The 15770-nt window shown below is 37.4% G+C and overlaps 1 protein-coding gene and 1 long non-coding RNA gene across 2 annotated transcripts; both read right to left on the bottom strand.

Moving 5' to 3' along the window:
- Window positions 1–4140: 4140 nt before the first annotated feature.
- Window positions 4141–9441, bottom strand: LOC134005579 (uncharacterized). The gene is made up of 7 exons (XM_062444503.1): window positions 9384–9441; window positions 8000–8050; window positions 6122–6472; window positions 5244–5324; window positions 4588–4629; window positions 4381–4463; window positions 4141–4176 (listed from the first exon to the last, which is right to left on the bottom strand). Exons 1-7 carry the CDS (start codon window positions 9439–9441, stop codon window positions 4141–4143), a joined length of 702 nt encoding a protein of 233 aa, XP_062300487.1.
- A 2549-nt stretch (window positions 9442–11990) lies between these two features.
- On the bottom strand, window positions 11991–15503 carry LOC134005746 (uncharacterized). Its single transcript, XR_009927889.1, has 4 exons — window positions 15475–15503; window positions 15264–15295; window positions 13719–13742; window positions 11991–12581 (listed from the first exon to the last, which is right to left on the bottom strand). It is a non-coding gene; the product is annotated as an uncharacterized LOC134005746 (long non-coding RNA).
- Between the last annotated feature and the right edge of the window lie 267 nt (window positions 15504–15770).

Here is a 15770-nt window from a genome sequence, read left to right as displayed (position 1 = left end):
TATTCTTCCTTTTTATTAATAACATGTCAGGTTAGCAGCTCATTAGACAACTTTCTTTTCAGCAAAAGTAACTCATGTTTTATTATTGAAACACATTGCTTGGCAAATGCACCGTTATAATAGCAATCCACCAAAGTGACAGCGCTCCTGGCTTTTAAAGGGAATGGGAGATGACACTCTGATCAGTTTACCACGTGTTACGCCCAAAACACACCTACAGATGAAGCCCCTTGAAAGTTCCCGTTCAAGCTGAAAGCCAGCTGAATGGCAGCTGACTCCCAGCCGGCTGCCAGCCGACTCAGCAACCCCCTCCTTCTCCTGGGCGTGTCTATCTTTTCCTGTAAACCCACCTATTCATTGTAATACAGGGTATGACCAGGTGATGGCGCTTCTGTCACAGAATAGCCCACATATTCTATGCATTTTTACTGGTCATCCGAACCAGTAAACTTAATTACTACCTAACGTAACCCACTGACTTTTTATATGCACGCACCACAACTTAGAAAAAATATTTTAAATTTCAAGGAAGACCATGACTGAGCAAACAATTTGCAGACACAGATACATGACTATCTTGAATAAAAAATGCGGAGTGTCTATTTGCACCCTACACGTAGCCTATAACAACGTGAAAACATGGCGGGTATTCATCTTCCACGCCAACAGAAAAGGGCGAATTTAGAAAGCTTTCATATCTTATGTTTGTTCTAAAGACATTTCTGGCGGGAAAGTTGTATTATATTTTCATAATCTTTCCTCAGTGAATGCATACAAGCGTAAGTTTCTCAGTTAGACACGTTATAACGTGGGACCGGAGCGGTGGCGTAACGGGCAGCGTGTCCGTCATTAGTGCGGAAGACCTGGGTTCGAGTCTTTGCAGTAGCAGTTACTTATTGACAATGTTTTCAGCGGAAAAACTCTGCTGCATTTTCATAACTTTGTTAAGTAAATGCATACAACCCGAAAATAACTGACTTTACAACCTTCAGGTTGTTAAATGATGGAAATCAAATCTTGACCGATAATTCTATGGTTCTCTGCTATGTGCCATGAGTTTAATGTGTGTTTAATGATGTTCTCTTGGTTAACAGGAAGTGTGTTTGCCTGTAGAGTATTTTAAGAGTGTTTTTATTGTTTAGCAGTGAAGAAAGGAAAATGAATGGGATGTTTGTGCTAGAAAGAGAAACAAAGTGTGCGTGACAGGATTTGGCAAGAGTTCATACTGCAAAAAATCGGAACACATTTTCAAATCAAAAAATTAAATAGCCTACTGACTGATTATTTTGTTATTTGTTTTGAATCTAACACAAAAAAGAAAGACAAATTGCTTTTCATATTTCAATTTTAGGCTCAGATCAATTATACGAAATGGAAAAACGTAAACGACTGTATTTGATTTTAGGCAAGGCAAGACAAGGCAACGCAGCTTTATTTATATGAAAATAAACATTTGACAGTGAGAAATTAGAAACAAACGTAAAAACAAGGAATTTACAGGATGATTAACCTTTCATTTGATGCTGGTTTGAATATTCTCACACAAATTATGCCAGAGTGCTAAAACTGAGAATGAGTAGTTCAGCGTCTGCTAATTTGTGAATTGTAGAATTGTTGAAAAATGTGCAAGCCAACCCCGGTCTATTCAGTGCATGCTGTAAGTCAGGTAAGCCCATCCACTTTATTAGCATTATCATTGCTTAACTTTTTGTTTGGGCTTAATGGGCTATTTGGTTCCATTGCTACACAAATCACGCAAGAGTGTTCATGGCCGTTGCAACTACAGTACTTTCTGAGAAGGGGTGCGGATTTGGCGGGGTGATGATGGGTTTGGGGGGATGGTTGGGAGCCTGTTCCATTGTCTTTCAAAGCGAATGCCCCCCCTCCCCCCACACCTGTGCATGTCTCCTGGCAAACTGTGAATCCTTTGAAATTTTCCTCCCACGGCTCTATTACGCCTGCTCTCATTATGATCAAATTATTTTAACAATTATGTTTTATAACATATTGCCAATAAAATAAAAGTATTGAACAGACTCACTGGAGCTGAGGTTAATGTTAGCTGCACGGACAGAGACGTGTTTTCTCAAGCGAGTTCAAAGTTTTATCTATTTTACTTTCTTTTGACAATGACACGCTGGATGATGATTTCGGAGGTAATCCGACAGGAGAAGGATTGTGTAAACCAGTCGGTCTCAACAGGGCTTACGATTGGCTACGAGAAAGTGACGTGTCGGGGGGTGCCTCGAGTGGGAGATCCCCCTCCATTCATAACCCGTTGTGCGCCAACGTCATTCATTTCATTTCATTTCATTTTGACTTTTGACTTTGTAATTACCGGATAAAGGAAACCCAGTATCAGTGTCAGAATATAATAGCAGCAATAAGAAAATAATAAAGAACAATAAATAATAAATACAAAAAAACAAACAAACAAACAAAAAACTATAAGAACAATAATAGTAAGAAATATGTAGTAAAATAGTCGTGACATTATTTACATTATTTACACCGTCCATTGAAATACTATGTATTACTGTAAATAGCGCGTCCTGTTTTGAATCACTAGACGGGGTATGTCACATGGGCTATTTCTTGGTTTGACAGTGACAATGATTTGTCAGAGGTCCTGTAAAATGTACGGTATCTTCAATTGCATCCTTCTAATGAATTAACTCAGTTTATGTCCATGGACATTATAATGAAAAGGCTAAAGGCTTAATATTAGTTTGCATCCAGCGTGCTACGTGGACTTCATTACATCTGCTGCACCGCTGCTACCACAATTATGAAATGCTAAGTTTATTGTCAGTGACTGTGACCTTCATAAAAGTAATATTTTACAAATCTGCATTATATAAACTAACGAAATTCGTTAAAGTAAGTCATTTGGCGACTTCTAAGTCATTAAACTAAGTCTTACTTTTACTGGAGTAAAGAGTTGAATCAGGACGTCTGCTTTTACTACAGTCTTTTTTAGACCAGTATCTAGTACTGCATACTACACAGGCATGACTCAGAATAACAAGCTTGCACTTTTTAATCATAGTGCGTTTTGTTAATTGATCGGCTGTGTTGTGTTTTACCGGCGCACAGCAGCTTCAATTGCATCCTTCTAATGGATTGAACTATATTGCACCCTTCATTAGATAGATAGATAGATAGATAGATATACGTTATTGATCCCAAGCTGGGAAATTATAGTGTAGCAGCAGCATTACACAGACACATAGTGACGATACAGTCACAATAACAACAACATATAGTATAAGGCTAGTTTATGAAGAAGAATAGAAGTAAATACAAGTTATATTAGTGTGTAAAACTAACTCGGGTCTCCTGCACTAATACCTGCGCCTCCCCGTGGAAAAATGAAGCATTGCAACTGGTTTTCACTCAGGCAGTTTAGGGGCGTTTCCAGTCGGGGCCTCATTGACACGTCATCGCATTTCCCCCCTGCTTCCATTATCGGCCAGTCAAGGACCTATCAAGGGGCGGTCAAGGAGCCATCACGGAAACAGGGGAAATTTCTAGTGGCTTCATCTGTATGATTAATGAGGGGACTTAAGTCCAACCTGTTGAACAATGTGCCTGGTGCATTGACCATTTTTCCACCATTCGAATATTAAAAGTGGATTTGGACACACCCTGAAGGCACTTGCTCAACAGTTGCAATTGTCCAAAATTTTTGCTAAAATGATCCACTTTGATGGTTCGCAGGTGGTCGAGTGGTTAGAGTACATGCCATACACGCAGCAGACCCCAGTTCAAATCCCGATCGGAGGTCTTTTGCTGCATGTCACACCCCCCTCTCTCTCCCATGTTTCCTGTCGGTCTACTATTAAATAAAGATGTCTATGCCACTTTGATGTGTTTGCAACTTTGTGCCATGAAACTAACTTTCTAACCAACCACCCAACCTGCCTCCACCTAACATGGAATTGAACTCATAAAGATGTCACCTGAACTACGTCACTTTACCTCTGATACGTACTGTAGAAATGTTGATATGCTACATATTAAATGTGTTGAAATGTAGAGATTCAACATATCTGTGGTTTGCAGTAACACATTTCCAACATTGTATTGTGGTGACTGGGCTGGTCATATAATATATTGAAGTCAATGTAAAAGAAAGATTCACCTCACTTCGTTGTGGATTGTGTTCTTCTTGAGCTGAGTGACAGAGATAATTACATCTGATCAGTTATTTGACAGTCATTGTCCTAAAATATTGCTGTTATTACATTTTAAAGAAAGACGTTTATTTCTAACATATTGACAACACTTGAAGAGAATGTCCAGTAGCAACAAAAACAATTGTAAGAGAGACACAGTAGTTTTTGATAAAGTACCTGTCTTAAGTTTCCTGTTTTTAACCAGCAGACCAATGATGACCATTACAAGAACAGCAGTCAGACCACCCAGGATCACACTCGTCAGCATTAATATTACACCAGACTCTACAAGAAAGATCATTAAATCAGTCTAAACTTTACAATAAGTGACTTGAAATGGGAAAAAAAAGTTAAAAAATGTTTCATTTTCAAATGTTTGACAATATGCATTATTATCTGTAAATCTTATTGTTAGATGTCTTGTCCACGTCATCATATGATTCATCACTGCCTTTTAATGACATGAAGATACATTTAGAAGAAAATCATGAAGATGATTTTGTTTCACAAATTTGCATCACAATCAGGGGTGCAGCCAGGGATTTTGGGCCCCATGAAAAGATTTCACATTGTTCCCACCACCACACACATAGGCCACACCAAACATGTGCAACTGCTGTAATCACCTGCTGTAACTACCTGTGCAGGCTTGTAACTCTCCTGCAGTCTAATACTAACTGTACAATATTTACTGACATTGAGCTGTGAAAATATAACACTGTGCAGACATGCAGGCAGCATTCTGCATACAGTGAAATTCACTACTTGATACAAGACTGACACTCTCTATAAGTGATGTGCTGAAGGCCAGCTGTTACACTCTAAATGTAATCTTAATGTTAACATTCTTAAATAGGAAATTCTTTCTATAGAATGATATAACAACAAAATAAAATCAGCAGTAGATTTGTTAACCAAGTATACATACCAACTAAGTATACCATCAATTCTTAACACTGAGAAGGATTTAACATTTTTTCTTTTTCATTATAATAATAAAATAAATTCCCACAGATGTTCTTCAGTAATGTTAAGTGACATGTCATTCTACATGATGCTGCTCACCTCTTTCTTCAGTTGGACATGGGGTTGGTTCATTATTAAGGGGGATCAGGACTGTTGAACCTGGAGATGCATCTGTTGGTCCTGGTACCAGGAGCAGGGACAACTGAGTTAGTATGAATAGCTTGATAAACATTTACCTGCATTGATTAAATGTCAGATAAAACAGGGATAAAAAGCAAACACTCAGAATGTTCTATGATATAAGCAGTAACTAACGTTTGGGGAGCAAATGTAACATGAACCTGTTTCACTGTTGACTAAGCTTAACTAACAGGTTCATTTCCACCACTCATGGACTAAACCCCTCTTTTATGAAACACTGGGTGACATATTGTCACCCTTTCACATCTCTCTTGTCTTTTCTTTGTTTTTGGTTTTTGGAACCCTTACTGTATTTTATGAAGCTGTTGAGACATTACTCTGGTACAGCCTCCTCCTCACTCACAATTCACTGTTATCAAGTGCCACCTGGTTTGGAGACAGGACTGAACCATGTCATGTAAATAGAGGGTGGTGTTTGGGCAATACAGAGACTTTGGGTGGTTAATTTTGACCAGAAACAAGAAAACTAAAGCGTTTGTGTAATGAGTACCTTGTTAAAAAAAAAAAATTATATTAATATCTATTAATGATGATGAGTTAATAAAAAAATAATATTTTTAGGGCCCCTGTAAGTCATGGACCTGAAGAATCGTCCTAACTTTTCACCCGCTTATGGCGCCCTGATCACAATCATTGTTTGGTAATGTTTAAGTTAAGTTTAAGTTTAACTTTGTTGCATTATGTAGTTAGATAATTATGAAATATATTAACAGTATAAACATAAATGAGTAAATAGTGTGTATCAAACAAAATACAAGACTTAACAATAATCTTACCTTCAATATTTAAACATAGCTCACTGAAACCTGGAAGTCCTTTTGAGTAGATTCCACAGTAATACAGTCCAGAGTCAGATGAATTCACTTGTTTGATTTTGAGAGAAACAGTAGAGATGTTGGTACTCATTTCAAATTTTCCACTTTGAAAACCATCGCAGTACCTAAGTTCAATCTTAGACCTCGTAGAACCGGTCATAGCAGAGATACAGACGATCTTGGTTTTGCTGACAATTTTGGACCAGAAAGCGCCAGACGCAAATTGGGATGTATTTTTGCACTGCAGTGTAACATCTTCACCAGGCTGAACCTTCACAATGTGAGACTCAGAAACTGAGACAGAGATCCAGCCTGAAACACACAGCAGAGACAAGTTGTTACAGGAAGATAAATGATACCTCTTAATGAATTGAACAGTGATTATATAAGTTTGAATTGTGTCAGTGAAACATAGAATAAGAAAATGTTGAATGAAGTTGAGAGTTAATCAGAGTCAATACTCACTAATGCTGCAGAGACTTAAAGCTGTTATCAAGATAAAAGTCTTCATGGTGCGTATGACTGAAGCTCTGCAATGTCCGTACTTGAAGTGAGCTCCAGGAAGGGTGCTCTCAACATAAAGAGGCGTGCTGTTTGTTGTTGCTTGTCATGTTGCTCAGACTGAATACATTAATGCTGTAATGCTAAGTGTCAGTCGACACTGTTTGACAACAAGTTCCACAAGTTTGTATAAAAGCTGACATTATAATGTTAACACAGAACAATGATCTTAAATGTAGCTGCACTGAAATACAGTGGGAAAGAAATACATTGTTGTTAGGTTCATTTCACTTGAGTAATGTACTTGTGTGGTCTGTGTTTACATTACATATTCATACATCCCTACATCTAAAACATGTCAATCTCAAAGTGACTTTAAAGTCAGCCAGCTAGTGAAGATGAACAAGGATCATTGTTATGAAGTAGCATCCTCATATTTAGAAGAAGTTTGTGTTTGCTGCAGATGGAGGACATTATTTAACATCTCATCATGAGATCACACAAGAATCCATTTATTCAGACTTCAACTTATATGTTTGTGTGAATCCAGCTGCCTCACAAGGTAAGACACTGATAGCCTGTGATAGACAGATGGTTCATCCAATCACCTGCTAAGTATTTTTTGAAAGTGTCTATCCTTTACCAAACAGTGTTCAAGGACGACTTGTCACATGACTCTTTACTTTACATTATTGCTGACTGATTAGAATATTTAAAGATGATTATGAAAACATTCTTCAGATGTTATTGACAGTTTTTAGACAGTATTTAATCATAATCCTAATTCTACTGTTTGTTGTTGTTTATTGTTTAAATAGGTGACACTAGTGAGAACAAATCCTTGAATCAGAGAACATTCCTGCTCTTGGTCACACACCCACTGCTCAATGGTTGAAGCCCACAATTGTAATAAACACATCAAAATAATAAGAAAATACAGACAAAGTGCAAAGTGTCTGTAGATAAATACACTCACTATTAGAGAGTCATAAGAGATGATTGAGAGGGATTACTTTTATATGACTCTTGAAAATCCTGCATAGTATATCTTTAAATATGTTGCATTGACTGTTATTGTGTGTCTGTTTCTGTAAAATCAACAAAAATAGACCTCAGTATCAGATAAATTAAGAGGCCTAATTTGGAGAAATAAAGTGTACTGTAGATGTTGGATGTCATTTCAAATGTTCCACTTTGACTCTTATTACAGAAAGAAGCAGGCTCAATATAATTGTAGAGAGAGGAAACAGCAGGGCTTGGTTCTGTTGAGCAGTATAAAGCAGACTATCTGAGAGGGAGAAGTGGAAAAGTTGGAGCACAGCAGTGTGACTTCTTCACCAAGCCGGACCTCCACAGTGTGAAACTCAGAGGCTGAGACAGAGATCCAGCCTGAAACACACAGTAGAGACAAAATGAGATAGAATCCTCCACTGATAAACAACAAACACAAGAGTTCCTCTAATCATTTGTTCTAGGAGAGAGGTTTGATGAAAGAGGAAGGTGTGTTTTTCTACAGTATGTTGATGTTGTCTGTCACTGACCAGTGTAGTGTGTAGTGCACATGGTGTGAATGTGTGAGGGCTGGTGTGAACAGATTAGAGTTTGTTGACAGGAAGAGGTGGTGATATTTTGGGTTGAAGTGCTGAGAACAGACGAGAACAAAGTGTGTTTGTGAGGAAACACTTCTCATTTTGATCTGTATCTCCCCGCTTTCTACCAAACTCTACACTGTTACACTATTAGTCATCAGGAAGCTTAAAGGACTCCATGTTGCCTCCTGTCTCCTGCTACTGTTGTACCAGAGCATTATTCAGCCCATCCTACTGTACTGTTCCACCTGCTTCTTTAACATGTTATCTCTTACCAACTGGAACAAAGTCACACACATAACTAACAGTGCTGCCAGGATAATTGATCTCCCCACACCCAACCTCACAGAACTAAATAATAAAGCTATTGCATGCATTGCAATCTCAATAGCACATGACAGCACACATCCACTCAATCACCACCTTACTGTAATAACATCCATGTGCTGGTAGAGAGCATTGAGGTACAGTAGAGCTCACTGATTTGTGCAGTCATAGTCAGTTTAAACAGCAGACCTCACTGAACAGGTCTGAGTGTGTGCTGCTGTCTGTCATCTTATGTTGTTATTATTGTTGTATTGCTGTTATTGTGTGCTGTTGTATGAAATGTTATCTGATATTTACAATACTAGTAAAGTCAACACTTTCTGGCAACAATAGGCAGTAAATAGCTCTCTGTGTTATACTTCATTGTTCAGTTACTGTAGTCTGTAGAGAAGGTGATGGTTGAGAGTTGAGGGTTTTAATAGTGTGTGGTTTCACAGCAGAGAGCTAAAGGACAGTCTTACTGTGGCTTTTTTGGGCTGGTTCACATATCACTTTGACCACAATGGAAAATGACAGGGGGAGGGTTCACAGGACTTGTTGCATGTCTGTATATGCAGACAAACACAGTCAGCCAAAACAGCTTCCCCATTTAATTTTTCATATACTTATTAACTGTGTCAGTACATAATGGAGACATTTCTAAAATGTAGAAATACTCATATTCAGCTTAATAGAGGATAATACAGTCTTGTTGAGATTGTTTCTACATTAGTAGAGATGAAGAAATGAAATGTATTTTTATGACCCTTGATGTTCACCTCAGACCACACTGTGCTGCACTTCCTGTACAAGAGACGTTTACTCACTCACTCCTCCCTTCTTGTAGACCATCAGAGTCTCCCTATAAGGAGGTTTGACAGTCATCAGTGTCCTTTTCTGACTCCTCCTCCATCAAATATATATTTCATATATATTTTAACTGTGTCAGTATATATTAAAGAAATGTTTAAAATGTAGAAACAATATTATAATCATCCTATTAGGAGAAAATACATTCTTAATAATAAAGAAACTTAATTTATTCATCATTTGCTGACAGTGACTCCTTCCATTCACTGCTCACACACAAACACATCAGATTAATGTGATAAAACATCAGTTCCTCTCTGAGCTGCAGTTTCACTTCCTCTTTGAGTCTATCTGCTGGCAGCACGAGTGTCCACCTTTTTTCTTTTGATTTATTTATTTATTGACAAAGTGATCTGAACTGCTCCTACTTACCACTAACATCTGGAAACACAACAGTCAATCAATATCAGAAAGCATAATGTAAACTCTTTGAATCTGGTGGCAGCAGCATAAACCCAGTGTTGTGCATGAACGCGTTCATTGAACGAAAGTTCATGAACTCGTTCATAATTTTGGTGAACTTGAACGAACGAACGGTATTTCTGCCTGATGAACGATACTATGAACGCGTTCATTCTGGTGTCCGTGAACGTCACGTTCACTCTTTTTAAATTTCGTTCAATAAGTGTTGCCCAACCGTTGCGTGTACTTCTTTGTCTGTGCCAGATTATGCCTAAAAAGTCAGAGAGCGCCACAGTTGAGTAGAGCTATCTGGCAACCATAGGCAAAGGCAGCCAGTGTCGCACTGCTCCATGCGTCATCAAAACAAAACAAAACAAAAAACAGCATGGAAGCAGCATGGAAGCGACAGCAGCATGTGGACATAAGGAGGTCTCATATAATTATCTCAGCGATTTTTATGAGAAAATCGACAAGGAAGGGAACAATCTAACGTTTATGTGCAAACTCTGCCCACCGGCTTTGAAAAATAAAATCCGAACTTCGGTTACATCGTTTGCTAATCTAAAACGGCACATAGAACTCAAGCACCCGGGGAGCCTTTCAAGGTATGTGCAAGCAACGAGTAAAAAGTCAAAAGAACAAGACAGATCCTCGACCCAAATGCCATTAACTGCATACAGCAGCGGGTTCGTTGTCATCTCCCAGCCGCAGGTGGACAATTTGGTGGTCCAATACATTGTCGGAGACTTACAACCTTTGAGAAAAGTAGAAAGCCCAGCCTGGTAGTGCTGTGTATTGCTAATGGATATAAGTATGATGTGTAGAGGTGACCTGTATCAAAGTAAAAGAGCATAATTGTTATTATAGGAAGCCAAAAACAGCAGATCCACCAGGGGGCGACCACTGTGACCAATGAGAGGATCTTCATTCAGATAAGAGAAAATAATTCTGTCCTTAGCCCTGCACACTTTGTTCTTGTTATTATTTTAGTTGTATTTTGTGAACTGTAACCAGTGACAGATATTCATTGAGTTAAGGTATTTTCACTCACTGGACAGAAAGTAGAAGCACTTTCCATGGTCTTGGACTCTGATTGACTCTTTTAAATTATTAATATATGTTTTTTTTACTATTGGGCAAACAATCCAAAAGTGACTTAATTGACTAACGTTGACATGTTTTGCACTTTGAATGTTGCACTTCGAAATTCAACATTGAACTTCAACTACCTCAGCCTGGTTCCTACCTCAGTTTCTAGTCAGTAGAATGGTCTTGAGGGTTTGTAATTTTCTTTCCAGAATTCCAGTATTACTATTTTGTAATGTTCTGCTATGGAATTTGAAATTATCAATGCACCTTACAAACTACTGTCCTGTTTGTTTTATAATTTCTTATTAAAAAGGACATTCAAGCAAGTTTTTCCTCATGTTTTTGAGAATATAATGTTGGGGTGAAAGCTGCAACTGCTACTAGTGTGGACTGAATGGAGTTTAAACAACAATGGGGGAAGGCCCTTCGATGCTAATGTAAATCCTGGTTGGATAAGGATTCAAAACTGGATGAAATCTGACACATAGTTTCAGTGTTAAACTAATGAAATAATTGCTGGCTGTGGCAACAGTTTTAAAAGAGTATAGTTCGCAACGTATTGAAAAAAAGAACTGAACTAGTTCATTTTTTGGAGCTGTGAACTTAGTTCATAATTTGGAATTATGAACTATGAACTGAACTAGTTCATTTTAAAATGTGTGAACTATGAACTGAACTAGTTCATGTAGAAAGTGAACTTTCCCAACACTGCATAAACCATCAGAGCATCAATTGAAGTACATCAGTTATTGCTTTCAGTGCATTTGGGCCTTAAGTGTCAAACTGTGTTTAACTACATTAAGTTGATAATACTTATGGATTTTTCATTCAGGACTGTTACTTTAATGTAGTATTTTTACATTGCTGTACTGATATCTAAAGTAAAGGATATAAAGTAAAGGAATACTTCTTCCAATGCTAGCACAGGTAAGAACCACGGACACCATCATGTAAGAAAACTGCTCAGGCTTTATTAAAGTGAGCATATTGCATTTTTATTTAACCTGCAGGCTTTAACTTCATCTTTCTATTAGTACAGCATAACAGCTGAAGATCTAGTTTAGCTGCAAAAACAGCATCATCAGCTTTGTGAATCTCTCATTCACACATTCATATGTAAACGGACTGATATCTGTCAGATGATCTAAAAGAGAAAGTGAGATGGACAGAGTGTTGCAGGAGATGAGGACCAGTTTGATATGTTGGCACAGAAATCAGCTGCGTGTTAAACACAGCAACAAAGATAAACATCAAAAACACAGCATTTATCTTTTTATTCATAAGTACAGTAGAAAATATATCTGAAGGATTATAATGATCAAAATATGCTTGTATAAAAGTTACATACAGCCAACAAAGCAGTAAAAATATGTTATACAACAAGGACAGAGCTTTTCTGATAATGTCCCTGTTTTGGACTCAGCTTCCCTATTTTCTGTCTCATCCTTCTTAACTTCCCACAACCTCTACAAAAGCAAAAGAGAAATGAACACTGGTGCACGACATCTTACATTCTCTCCTAATCTAGGCAGGTTAAGATATGCAATATTTATATAAAAACATAAAGGTATTCAGAGGGAAAGGTCTGTTTAGAAGTTTCCTCCATCATGTCACTTCTTCATGCGTATTGTCTCATATGTGTCCTGGGCATGAGGAGTCAAACCCTGGGAGGAAAACACATTAGAAATGTAATGAGTAATACTGTGAAAGCTGTAATTGACTAAGAATAATAATGATTATTTAACATGTATGCAATCAGCTTCCCTTCATCTCCTTTCAACATATTCTCATCCTCTATTCGTATGATATCGTACAAAAAGTTGTGTATTACTTTTACTATGATATCATATTAATATTAATACATGCAGTAACATGGGTGATCAGTGAGCCTGCACAACCAAGTGTCACAGTAGTTCTTAAAATAGTGCTGAAATGTAATCTATTGATTCATGTCCAGTAATCCACCAATATTATATAGTACTTTAAAAATATAACTGCTATATTATTTTATATTAAACCAGGAGATTTTACCTCTGTTGTGACTTCATCAGTCCTGGGAAGAGGAGGATAATTCACTGGTGATTTTACTTACATCCTCAACATTTCTTAACACAAAAACAAGAAAGTGTCCTAGATTACTCAACGATATTCTGGGTGAATGTTATGACCATCAGTTTTAATTATTTCACCTTCGATTGTGAGAAATACGTTTTGTTTTGCCTGTTTCGGACAATAGCAAGAGTGGCTACATTAGCCTACCCATGATCCTCAGCGAAAAAAAGATCATGTCTCAAATCTTCTGTTCATAGTTGTCTACAGCCTCTGCAGGTCAGATACACACTATGAGACTAATAATAAGGCTGTGAAACAAGAGTTAACATCAGTGATCATTCCCAGTGACGTCATGCGCTCCCAGAAGGGAACCCCCTCTGCCCCCTCCCACTTTTTTATATTTCATTGAGAAAATCTGGGATAGGAAGTATGTAACTTAGTCTTTTTCATCACTCCACGAGCCAAACAAACTAGTGTCTACACTGAAACTACAAAATAAGTTATATTTTTAAAGTACTATATAATATTGGTGGATTACTGGACATGAATCAATAGATTAATTTTCAGGACTATTTTAAGAACTACTGTGAGACTTGGTTGTGCAGGCACACTGATCACTCATGTTACTGCATGTATTGAAATGAATATGACATTGTACGAAAATTGTGTGCAACTTTTGGTACGATATCATATGAATAGAGGATGAGAACAGCCTGCTCCTTTGCATCATTCATGGTGTAAAAACTCACCGTATAGATGCCCTCTTCACCATTCTGTCAGGGGAAGAAAACAACCATATTAGATACAATGTAATTGTGAGAAAACACACATTGTGACAAGATCTGATGAGTAAGTTAACTGCTTCATTTTTCTTGTTAAATGTTTGTAAGAGGATGTGTGTGAATGTATTTTTACACTGTAAAAGGAAAATATAAGACAGGCGTGAGAGCTTTACACTTTAGAGTGTGCATGTGTATGTGTGTGTGTGTTTCACAGTGGGTTGGGCTATGTTGCTGTTTGTGGCTAGTGATATAGGAAATAATAAAAACATTTAACAGCAAAACTCAAACACTCTTCTGTATGCACTGTGCGTTAGTGTTCAAATCAATGAATATGCATACAATGACCAGAAATAAATGAGCTAGAAAGCTTTTGTTAAAGCCACTATTTATGTTTTCATCTTATATTTTTATGTTTGTGTTTAGATATGTTTTTAATATATTCAATTCAATTTAATTCAATTCAAAACACTGTATTTGTCCCTTATGGGCAATTTAAAAGGCATGAGGAGCAGCATCATTGAAAAAGGACAAACAGAACATCAACAACATTAAATCATACACAAAGTGCTACAGCCAGAATATTTCCTGCGACCGTCACTAACATATATATATATATATATTTTACAGTTCAATCGTGTTGTTCACGTTTGTTAAAAGTAAATATGGGTGAATTTACAGGATCTGTTATCCACAGCTGTTCTTATCGTAGGACTGATATGTTGATAAATGTGCAGCCTCTGAGATGTTGCACAGAGTGCAGTGCCATTATTCACAGCTGTTCTCTGTTTATTCAATCAGCTGATGACACCAGGCTGCTACAGTATAACCACACACACCTCTACACTCATCACACTGGTCAGTTATAACTCCTTATCTTTCCTTTTTATGAATTAAATGTTGGGTTAGCAGCTCATCAGCCAACTTTCCTTTGAGCAAAAGTAACTCATGTTTTATCATTGAAACACATTGCTTGGCAAATGCACCGTTATAATAGCAATCAGTGCTCTTGGCTTTTAAAGGGAATGGGAGATGACACTCTGATTGGTTTACCACGTGTTAAGCCCAAAACACACCTATGATTAATGAGGGGACTTAAGTCCAACCTGTTGAACAATGTGCCTGGTGCATTGATCATTTTTCTGCCATTCGAATATTAAAAGTGGATTTGGACACACCCTGAAGGCACTTGCTCAACGGCTGCAATTGTCCAAAATTCTTGTTACAATATCTGCTTTGATGTGTTTACAACTTTGTGCCATGAAACTAACTTTCTAACCAAACACCCAACCTACTTCCACCTAACATGGAATTGAGCTCATAAAGATGTCACCTGAACTACGTCACTTTACCTCTGATACGTACTGTAGAAATGTTGATATGCTACATATTAAATGTGTTGAAATGTAGAGATTCAACATATCTGTGGTTTGCAGTAACACATTTCCAACATTGTATTGTGGTGACTGGGCTGGTCATATAATATATTGAAGTCAATGTAAAAGAAAGATTCACCTCACTTCGTTGTGGATTGTGTTCTTCTTGAGCTGAGTGACAGAGATAATTACATCTGATCAGTTATTTGACAGTCATTGTCCTAAAATATTGCTGTTATTACATTTTAAAGAAAGACATTTATTTCTAACATATTGACAACACTTGAAGAGAATGTCCAGTAGCAACACAAACAATTGTAAGAGAGACACAGTAGCTTTTGATAAAGTACCTGTCTTAAGTTTCCTGTTTTGAACCAGCAGACCAATGATGACCATTATAAGAACAGCAGTCAGACCACCCAGGATCACACTCGTCAGCATGAATATTACACCAGACTCTACAAGAAAGATCATTAAATCAGTCTAAACTTTACAATAAGTGACATGAAATGGGGAGTTTAAATGTCATAAATGTTTCATTTTCAGTTTAACAATCTGCATTTCCTCATCTGTAAATGTTACCTTTAGATGTGTGGTTCACGTCATCATGTGATTCATCACTGCCTTTTAATGACATGAAGATACA

The sequence above is a fragment of the Scomber scombrus genome, chromosome 23 (assembly GCF_963691925.1).
Source record: "Scomber scombrus chromosome 23, fScoSco1.1, whole genome shotgun sequence".
In the NCBI taxonomy this organism is placed as follows: domain Eukaryota; kingdom Metazoa; phylum Chordata; class Actinopteri; order Scombriformes; family Scombridae; genus Scomber; species Scomber scombrus.
The sequence above is the reverse complement of the archived record's forward strand: the minus strand, read 5'-3'. Positions and strand labels throughout refer to the sequence as shown.

Excerpts from the sequence above, each read along its gene's own strand:
- LOC134005579 (XM_062444503.1), bottom strand. The coding sequence starts at position 9,441 with ATGACTGTCAAACCTCCTTATAGGGAGACTCTGATGGTCTACAAGAAG. Across the intron at positions 8,051-9,383 it reads CTACAAGAAGGGAGGAGTGA|GCTGGATCTCTGTCTCAGCC; the intron begins GTGAGTAAACGT and ends TGTGTGTTTCAG. Across the intron at positions 6,473-7,999 it reads CACTGTGGAGGTCCGGCTTG|GCTGGATCTCTGTCTCAGTT; the intron begins GTGAAGAAGTCA and ends TGTGTGTTTCAG.